The following is a 10838-nucleotide window of genomic DNA, read 5'->3' as shown; positions in this document are numbered from 1 at the left end:
CACCCCCTGCTATGGGCAGGGACACCTCCCACTGGAGCAGGGCCTCCAAGCCTCATCCAACCTGCCCTCAAACACCTCCAGGGATGGGGCAGCACCTTTAAATCTGCTTGTAAGTCATTCCCTTCATTTAATTAACTGATTAAATGGCTGGCTGAATCAAAAGAGACAATGGAACTGTTGTAAGTGTTGCTAGACCTTCGCTTCATGATCACAGAATCATAGAATCATAGAATAACCAGGTTGGAAGAGACCCACCGGATCATCGAGTTCAACCATTCCTATCAAATTCCTATCAAATGATGTAGAGCAATGACCAGGTGCCACCTCCTCCTGAATATCATGGTTTGGTGCTGCCCCCAACTTTGCTCCTGGGAGCAAAAGGGCACATCACGGAATCATAGACTCACAGAACGGTTTGGGTTGGAAGGGACCTCAAAGCCCATCCAGTTTCACCCCCTGCCATGGGCAGGGACACCTCCCACTGGATCAGGTTGCTCCCCCAAGCCCCATCCAGCCTGGCCACAAACACCTCCAGGGATGGGGCATTTTTATACCCCAGTCCATGAACTACACACTGGTGTTTGCACCTTCTTTCAGCCTGCACAGTCCAACAAAGTGGTTCAATTATCTGTGTGATGACCCGGAAGCTGACAAGGTCACTCTTAGGATGAAATTATAAAACCCTGCAAAAGTCTGGCTATAGACAAAATAAACAGACCAAAAAAACTCAGGTGCACAGACAAGATTTTGGGGTGTGGGGTGTGGTAACTTTCCAGTATTGATAAACGAGATCTCAGTCTGCTCAGATTACGCTCTGATCCCTGGAACACAGCTAAAGTCATTCAGATTTGATCCGATACACACTGATGCCAAGAAAACACAGAAAGATAAGTGGAAGAGGGGGAGGTTGGGGGGGTGGGGGGGAAGAGAGAGGGGAACAAAAAGGGAAAGTGAGAGGTCACCACTCCAATGGGCAGCAGCAGTTCCTCGGGAACACGCGGTCTCTCCAGCAGCAGCTTCTTCCAGGCTGCGTGGTACCACTGGAGTGATCGGCATGCACCTCGTGGCTCCTTGCAAGTTCTTTTATGAGGCCAGTCCGTGCCCCATCAGCACATGAAGGATGGTCTTGCCATGAGTGTGCAGAAGCTCTTTCAGGAGGGTCTGGCCAGGGCAGTCAGGGGAAAGGGGGCAGCTCCTGCCACTGCACCTGCTTCCCCCACTATTCATTGCCAGTGCCACAACAAACAAGGCCCTCAGACGCAGGCAGGCTTTAAGACAGACAAAAGAGTAAATGACCTGGCCTTTACAGGCATCCACATCTTCTCTGGGCAACCTGGGCCAGGGACTCCCTACCCTAACAGGAAGATGTTTCTTCCTAAGATCTCATCTCAATCTCCTCTCTTTCAGCTGAAAACTGTTCTCCCTCGTGCTATCCCCAATCAAGAGCTGCTCCCTTGCAAACAAACCATACTAAAGGTGATCAGTCAGTGCTTGCAAGGATGTCACCAGCCAGACATATTCTTGCCCCATGCGTTGTGGTGTGGTACCACCAGACCTGATGCCAGGTGAGCAAGGTTGGGGACCACAGGCACAGACAGTCCTGCCCAACTCGACCCTGTTTTGCTAAATAGATGAAAAGAAATACATTAGTATATTGCTAGAATAATCATCAAAGAAATAGATTAAATGTTGCTGTAGTGATCGCTGATGTTATTTACTGCTGCAAAGCTCCAGATGCTCTGTAAGCCACAATAATACACTTAAGTGGAAAATGAGTCATTTAAAACCATAATGACTATCAAAGAATGACTCCACTGATAACAAACCACCACAGCTACAAGGTGGATGACAGATGCTCGTCAGGGCTGTTGGTGCCATCAGTCTCCGCCTGGGTCTGCTCGGACACTGACCTCCAGCCAGGCAATGCCCATGGGGACAAACAAATTTCTAGGGGCTTGCTCCGGCTTGCCAGGCTGATGGGACGGGAGAGGAAGGCTCTGCCTGGCCCACTTTCGCCCTCAGCCTGGCTAAAAAGCAGCTGTGTGGGGCCACGTGTTGCTGACTGCTCCTCAGGACCTGCTCAAGGAAAAGCCCCCCCCCAGGCAGGCAGTAGAGTCGGGAGAGCTTTCACGGCATCAGGGATACATTAGTTCAATGCTGATGTGGCAAAAGTGGCTGGGGTAGAAAAGGAAAAGGCAAGGCCAAGCTTTCTGTTGGTGTGAAGCAGACAGCTCAGATGATTTTAAATAAATATTTTAATTTATGTCCTTAGAAAATTTGGTATTACTTCTTTCCCCATCTCCAAATGCCTCTTGCTCAGCCCTTGGCTAATCCTTTCAAAAACCACATAATGGAAAAAACAGACTAATTTCCTCACTAAAGGCCGAGGCTTTGAGGAGCTGACGTACACTAACTCCTATCAGACATGCTAGTTGGTACAGAGAAGCATGTTCTATTCCCTTAACATAAGCAATGTGCTTTGTTGCTAGAGTGTAGCACCATGCAATTTAAGCCTAACTCTCCAAAATATGATGGCTTTTCTCTAGCTGAACGCTCTGGGTATGGACCACTTCTAGTCCTTTTTATTAAATGTGATAAAGCAAGGTCACTCCTTAGACAACCTGATCACTGCCTGCCACAGCACCACTGAGATTTCTGTCATTTATGCAGGGGAACAGGAGAGCTCCTCACAGATCAGACTCTCAATAAAAATAATTTACAGCTACATTCACCTTGCATGAAACAGCATTGCCATCCTGTCAGCCTACACATATTTCAGTCTCTCTTTAACTACCCTCTTGTGGTCTCTCCGAAGAATGACAGCCTTTTCTAACAGGCTAAAATATATCCTGTTCTATTTTACCGTTCTAGTATTAACTGCGACAAAACTTTCCTTTTGGAGGGTAAGTAGCCAGTAGTTGTTTTAGAGATTTAGAGCTCCAAATGCATCACCTTTGCACCAAATACACTGAGGCCCTTCAAAGATAGGGACCACGGAAAATCCCAGGAAGTTCACGGTTGCGTTTTTTACTTGTCTTTAAAAGGAAAAAAGGGAAGGGGTAAAAAAAAAAAAAAAGAAATAAACTAGTTTCTAAACCTTTGATGCAAATGCAATCTCTGCTGCAATCTCTGTTTGCTGCTCACAAAAAACAAACCAACAACCGTGATTCAACAGAAACTAGTCAAAGCCTTTGAAGATGCAAAGCAGAAGATGCATTTCATCAACATATCCTATACTTGACAGATCGAGTCTTTATTTAATCACTTGATTAAGTTCTTGCTTAAATACTTTCTTGTCTCAAAACAAAGATGATCATACTGGGGGTGGAAGGCTAGGTTCCTAGGGCTTAATGTAAATTTTTCAGTAGAGAAACCTATCATCAATCCAACAAAGAAAAAGGCTACACTCTGAGTGAATTTCCATCCAATAGTGCTGATTAAACAAGCCACACTAGGTGGTAAAACGCAGCATATATGCCCTCAATAACTAGAATGATGACACGCCTTATCAACTTAGGACAATACTTGAGGTATTTGAATTATCAATAAATAAGTAAAGCATTCTTTCATGGAGATAATTTAGCAAATCTAGGACCCTAAGAATGTGTTAACATGGCGTAGGGTTAAAAGTGCTTTCTAAAGACAGAACAGCAGCTCAGAAATTCCACATTTCTTACCACCACTGACTGCAATTTACCTGCTTCAGGATGGTTTTTGTTCTTGTGGTAACTGAGGCAGTAACTGGGCTCCCCAGGCTGCTGGCTGGTATTACACTGGTGATTCCGAGTTTTGTATTCCCAGCTGCATTTTCCCCATTTATGAAACAGGGATAATGGTATAGTGAAATCTGTATTACTGGACTAGCAGAGGAAATGTCGAATGCAATGATCGCAGTCCACAGGAAAGGCCTCAGCGGAAAGCAGCAGGATGGATGCATGAGATCACACGGTGCCATTGGCACTTTTATATTCCACTCTTTGCTACACAGAGCTTTATGCTTGTGATATTATGCCTGATATTCTGCATGCATTTTGATGTAAATACATGCTTCTATACGCAAACAGCACACAGCTGAGGAGGGTGACATTCTTTATGACTAGGAAATGTCTTTGTTGTACAAAAAAAGAAGCCTTCCACCCCCAAGATACACAGCTGGCAGAAAGTAACCGTGCTGGAAACTGCCAGCTCCTCTCTAAGCGCTTCGAGGTGTTGCCAGCTAGGAGCTTCCACCTTGCCCATGGCCACAAGCAGTCTAAGCCCACCCAGGTGGAGACAAGGTGAAGCAAGAACAGAGGCTGCCCACACCTGTAGCTTTGTTTCTTCTTGGCTAGCAAAAATATGGAGTCTTTTATAGTGGTTACCATGGCTAGGGCACTGAGGCCTTCAGTTTTCAGTCTGGTACAGAATACTACTGGAAGCTTTTTGTATTATAGCAGCACTGAGAAATGCTCACTTGCCCCAGGAAGGGCATCAAGCACAGTGCAATCACCTAGTAAGAGACAGCCTGTGTCGCCTGTGGCCCAAAGAGCTTCACATGAAGAATGCCTAGGACTGGTCCTTTACAGCGGAAAGGAAGATCTGTGGAGACTGTAAAGTCAACTCTTTTTCATGTACTTCTCTGAACCACACCTAGATTAGAGGCTAGTCTCCACCTGGAGTTAAGGAAGAGTTACCTTTGAAAAGGCAATTCAGACCATTTAAAGTTGGGATCCTGCTCCAAATCACCATCCATGGGATGAGTATGGCTCCAAGGATGGCAGCTGGAGTCCAAAGCAGCAGGTTGGTTTATCCAGGTGAGAAATAACCGAGTCATCATGGGAGCAATAAAACCCTGTATGATTTGAGTCTTTGTCATAGTTTGAACCACAGCTTGCTCTTCTTTCTTGCCAGAACAAAAGCAGTAAGCCAAGTAGCTCCTCTGTAAATGGAATACAAGCCACGGTCTGTTACCTTGTTCCAGTGCCCCAGACGGCTTTCAGCAGAGGTCACCTGCACATGGCAAGCAGTAGTTAGAGTTGAAATTACCATGAATCATGCTAAATATTTACTTAACAAGGCACAGCCACAGCAAATGAAAAATACTTTCAGTAAAATCCTCTCCAACCTCCACTTGCCTAACTTCCAATCCAACAGAGACTACAAATTTTCATGAGTTCATACAGACAAAGGAAAAAAGGAACAAAAATAAACAGTGTCTATGGCTCTGAGAAAAAAATTGTCTGCAGTGCTTATTACTGCCTATAACAGTGTGCTATGAAATAGAGCATGACTGGTAAAAAGGCAGATCATCAGCAAGTCACGAGTAGCAGAAAACCAGGTTAGAGCTAGGCATTTAGTTAGGCAAGATAAATACGACAAAACAGAAAGATAAAAAAGGAGGGACAAGGTGCAGCATAAAGTGAACACTGTATCAGGGAACAAGTGTTATGACTGCTTTTAAAGAATCACTTTCACTGTTTCAGTTGGCATCTCAGCTGGTGATGGGAAGCTGCTAAGCAGAAAACTAGTTGGAGCACGGCAAGACGGGAGCCGTAAAGCACAATGCTTGGGTGTGGTAAGCACAGTAGCTCCGAGTTTTCTGTGATCCAAATCTCTCACACTCTGCAGAATAATACCCTTGCGGCTCATTTCATTCCTACAGGTGATATCTGGCACAGGCTTTAAATGAACTTGATTTCCTAAACATTAGTCATTAAAAAAATAGATTTAAGACAGGTGTCTTGAATGGAAAACCCTGCTTAAAAGATTGTCTACACCTGCAAGCTAACAGCCCCATACCAAACTTTCAAAAACCCAATGAATTAATCTGAAAAAGTTTAAAAGCATTAATAATCTTCTTTCATCTCTTACAATACCTTTCAGGTGTATTCCTCTGAGCATCACCATGCTTATAACAAGGCCTGACACCCAGATCTTCCAAGGCATAGCACCACTTAAATTGTATTGAATTCAAAGGAAGTGAAATGCATTGATGCTCTCTGGGACTCTGGGTGTTAAGAGTTCATTGGCTTGATTGGGAATTAAGGACCATCAGCAGGAGTATGCTCAGCACCTGGGAGGAAAAGGATCATAGTCTGCACAATCAGATACCACATTTCTTCTCCTTAAAGACACTGACAAAGCTGTTAGGACTCCTACCGAGATGCTCTGAGACAAGCCTAGAGGCTGATGCTCTCATTAGGCCCCCTCTCATGGAGCCCCTCACACTGTATCTGTGCGAGCCTGCTCCAGTGGTTTTCATCCTCCTACAGCCATCTGTAACTGGCTTCCTTCAGAAACTTCAAGTTTTTTAATGATGTGCATCCAGAAGACTCAGAAAAGTGTCCCTTATAGAAAAAAAAAAAGCTCTTTCACACCATGCTACTATGGTACATTCTGCACAGTTCACACACAATTGGATTTTGAAAAAAGACATCGAGCTATTCTTTTCTCTTACTTATAGAGTCAAAATTCAGGGAAATTTCATTTCCATCAGACTTCTGTAGGAATAAGAGTGGAATACACGCAGAAATGCTACAGGATTGGAGGGAGAAACAAAACCAAACTTTACACGACTGCAAAGATTTAATTGCTTACAAAAAAAATAGGCAGTTATTGAGGGAAAAGAAAGATTTCTCAAGTCTTGCTCAAGAAAGCAAATTTCAGTGTCACAAGTTACCTCTGCCAAAGTAACTTGGATAAAGTTTCTGACATCTTTGCAACAGGCTTGTAAAAACCAAACCAAACCCAAACCCAAGCCCCAGACCAAAACACCCTTCTGGAAATCACATATTGTGAGGAGCTAATAATTTTTGTTTTTTCCAATAAACAGCACCATGGAAGCTGTACTGTGAAGAACTAAAGAATTTGCAAGAAATTGATGTATTTAAGTAGAAATAGTTAAGAGTAATCAATAGCCATCTCCTTAGCTGGTGATAACTGCTGAAATGCCCTTGGCTTGTGCAAAACTGCACAAATCCACAGAAGGCCTTGTACGCAGCCACATACTTAAGTATGGGACTATCCTGAAAGACCAACTGGTCAGTTAAAAGCTGATATAAGTAGGGTCTCACTGTATAAAGAAATCAGACCAGCCAAGGGTTTGGTCTCTGTTTTGTTCCTTTTTTCCTGATTACTGTAATAATTCGAATTAGATAGCTTATAATAGCTTACTATTTCCTTTATAGTTTTAAAGCTATTTTGTCTCAACAAAAACCCACTCTTGGGGAAAAAAGTATTCCTTCCCCATAGCAGCGATGGGGTACTCCACACAAAGAAGCACCTAGCAGTTTAGTTCACATTTTTTAATAACATGGCACAATTTACATTACACAAGTCTTCGCTGATGAGGAAACATGCTGAAGATTGAGAGCCGCTTCACTTTCTTTTCACATAGGATCTAGAAAGGACTTTATTACATACAGGATAAACAGCAAAAAGGTTCGTATATAACAATCTCTTTACAATATTGAAAACTACCACTACGGTTCCAGTGTACATATTCTTCAGGATTGGGGTTTTTTTGTATTTTTCCTTTTGTTCTTAAAAAAAAAAACACTGCACAACATCTGGAGTTCACAAAATCTGAAGCTCACAACTAAACCTTCAGTTGACTACTAAAATAGATCTCTGATCATTAGAAACAACTGTCTGTAGTTAACTTTTTTCTTTTTTTTTTCTTTTTTTTTTGCCAAAACAGGGTAACAACTTCAGATAGCACTTTAATACACTAGAAGACCAATGGAACTAATTTTATTTCATACATATATTTTACAGTCCAGTAGACAAGATATTGAATTCTCTCTGATAAAGTCATATTCTCTCCAAATATTTAAACAAGAAACTTAACACGTTATAAAAAAGTGTTATGAAAAGACAGGTTTCAGAAGGTTGATGCATATTTTTAAAAAGGACCATGTTCTTCATGTTATTTCATGTCTTCTATGACTAGGGAACAACAAGGCTGACCTGTTAACTATTCACAGACTTTATTACCAACTGAAATACAAGAAATTGCATCATGAAATCTGCATCGGAGTTCATTAATTAAACTGCTGATCCACAGTGAAAACATATCCATCATTTAGAAAAGTATTAGCTTTCTTGTAGGATTTGTTTCAATGTAGCTTAAAATCACTTAACCAAAAAAAAAAAGTGTGTGTACAGAGCAAAACGACACACTAGCAATAAAACCAGACAAGAATGGCTGTAAGCAGATGTTCTTCCAAAATTAAATTTGACATGCTAAGTGATGAAGATCTGGAAAATACCCAGTATTTGATTATTACTCTGTTTAACCCAGATTAATTTGTCTGAAAACCAGTCTGTCGTGACTACAGTACCAGTGATTACAGATCGCTAACCCTGATGTGTTCCAAGGAACACATGAGCTACGGTAACATCAGCATCTTGATACAGGGGTTCAGACAGAAACTACGCTTCTAATGGGCTGTTTCTTCATCAAAACAAGCAAGAGAAAGACGTTTCTATTATAGACGAGCTTGTTCAGGGAAAATATGACTTTAATTATGTTGTGTGTTGAAAAGGCTCCTTTGAGTTATAAAGGCTTTTGTGAAAAGCCTTAGAATTCATTGCATAGTTGAAGGGGTTTAGCTGTCTATAACAATATATGTAACACAGCATAAGCAGACTGTGTTGATCAATATTAAGTTTGCAAATAGCACAGTTTAAGAAGTATTAATGTATTATGTTACTTAATTTTATCTATTTACATTTGTACAAAGTAAAGCTTTCATCTTACCCTTTTTGCATATATGAACCATTAATCCATGAAGCAATCTTTTTACATAAATATCTACAATTGTCTTCACTTCTGGTCTGAAATAGCTTTGCATGGTTGACATTGGTGGTGGGTTGTTTCTAGTCAAATCAGTCAGATTAACATCATGTTCTTCAGTTAAAAGTTTGAAATTTTTAAACTAGAAATAAAATAGAGTAGGAGACACGAGGAACATATGGACTTGGCTAAAAGATCTGGAAAAATTCAACATATAATATACAAAAAAACCATTTCAAAATCTTTGCACTCAGGCCTATACATATTGTACAGTGGGTCACATCCCCAGTCTGTATCAATGACTAGTACGAAGGTCTTTATATTATGTTCATGTACAATGTTCTGTCCCTCTTTCTCTGATTTTTGTTTAGTCTCACTGCTTATCGAGCTTCAATGTCCTTGAGGGTGTGAGAAGGAGGCCTCTCTCTCATCTCTGTTGACAGAGGAGTAGTCCTTCTGGGAGACCCGGGCCGAGGCCCCAGAGTAGAAATAAGAGGTGGAGGGGCACTGAGAGCTGCTGTTGGGGGGGTTTTATTGAGGATACCATTTTGGTGTCCCGTCGGGGGACTGACTCTGGGGTAGTGCATGCTAGGAAGTCCTGGCGTGATTAAGCTTGGGTGAGGCAGGTGCCCATCCAAGGCGGCAGGGTGAACCGAGTGCAGGCGTGCGTGTTCGTAGTCCTCTCTCAGCATCTGCAACCGCTCCCTGTCATCCAGGTGGTTGCCCCTTTCATGCTCACGACGAGGATCAACAGAGAGAGGGTGGTGGTGATGGTGGTGGTGATTGTAGTCGTGAGGTTCCCGATCCCTGAATGATCTGTCTGCTTCATATAATCTTGGCGTAGAAAGACGATGAAGGGGGTCATTTCTTAGCAAAAAGTCTCTGCCCAGGGGGTCTCTCCGATGAATATCTAGCTCTCTGTAAGGATCTCTCAAGGCATCTCTCATTGGATCCCAGTGGAAAGAAGGATAGGGGAAACGTTCTCCACCAGGGATCGGGCTAATTCCCATAAAAGGGGTCATCATGCGAGTCCTATCCAGACCACTGATGCTGTTCATGTGATGTATACCAGTTACACCTACAGTCATGGGCATAGACACTAAAGGACTTGGATGGACGTTAGACGTTGATATAGGCGGTGGCTGATCAGATGACCTATGAGTCTGAGGTCCCTCAGGTTGAACATCATGGTCTTCCTTCCGCTCCTCCTTCACTTTGACTTCATTGCTTTTCTTCGGATTATCGTATGCCGGCTCATTCTTCCTCTCCGCCTCACGGTTTGAAGTACTATTAGGCCTGGTGCTCTCCACAACGGGGGGCCTAGCATAGGGTGAAGGAACCCTGGACATTTGCTTAGACTCTTCCACCACTCGACTTTCATGGCTCAGGCCTTCTTTCTCTGAAATATAGTTGTCCTTCACCTTGTGCTCTTCAACATTAATTTCCTTCCGAGATTCGGAGTGATCCCTCTCTCGTTCTTTGGGTTTCTCTTTTTCTCGAACCTCGGGATTCAGATGGCTCCTGATCTGCTCATTTGAGCTGCGATTATGTCCGAGGGAGTTTACTGGATGGATAGGTGCTGGCGAAGGATGGCTGGAGTGTCTTTTCTCAATGCTCTCCCTAGAAGAAAGAGAAGCGTACAAATGAAGGCATGAGAAACTCTGCAAATAAAACAAAAAATCCAGGGTGTCTGCCTTAGTACTTGTTGCATTGCAGAAAGCTATTAACATGCACCAGTAAATGTGCTGCTCCTTTTGCACACCCAAAGCACCAGAAGAATATTCCATCTTTATACTACACCTATTCTGTTATCTCAGCCTAGAAGATCCCTGACGCTGCTTTGTGGATGTCCTGATTGCAATTTCTAACACTGAAGTCCACAGAAGGCTCTCAAAAGAATCTAGCTCTAGTAGACATATTTCTAAGACAAAAGCCTTAATCATTTGCAAAGAAGAGAGAGAAAAATAAAAACATACTGATTTCATCCAAAGAAAGTGAGGCAGTTAAATCCAAATTACATGGTTTTACCTGCTTCTTCTATTAAGAATACAATTGGGAAAAT

General features: G+C 42.6%; 1 protein-coding gene across 6 annotated transcripts in view; it reads right to left on the bottom strand.

Annotated features, from left to right (window-relative positions):
- Window positions 1-7268: 7268 nt before the first annotated feature.
- Window positions 7269-10838, bottom strand: part of AUTS2 (activator of transcription and developmental regulator AUTS2) — a 767857-nt gene continuing 764287 nt past the window's right edge. For all 6 annotated transcript variants that reach the window (XM_069874197.1, XM_069874201.1, XM_069874199.1 and 3 more), the window contains one exon: window positions 7269-10396. In XM_069874197.1, the coding sequence (XP_069730298.1) occupies window positions 9157-10396 (1240 nt within the window). In that variant the 3' untranslated portion in view covers window positions 7269-9156. The remainder of the gene's footprint in view (window positions 10397-10838) is intronic.

Source organism: Phaenicophaeus curvirostris, chromosome 21 (assembly GCF_032191515.1).
Source record: "Phaenicophaeus curvirostris isolate KB17595 chromosome 21, BPBGC_Pcur_1.0, whole genome shotgun sequence".
In the NCBI taxonomy this organism is placed as follows: domain Eukaryota; kingdom Metazoa; phylum Chordata; class Aves; order Cuculiformes; family Cuculidae; genus Phaenicophaeus; species Phaenicophaeus curvirostris.
This window is presented reverse-complemented; position numbering and strand designations above follow the sequence as displayed.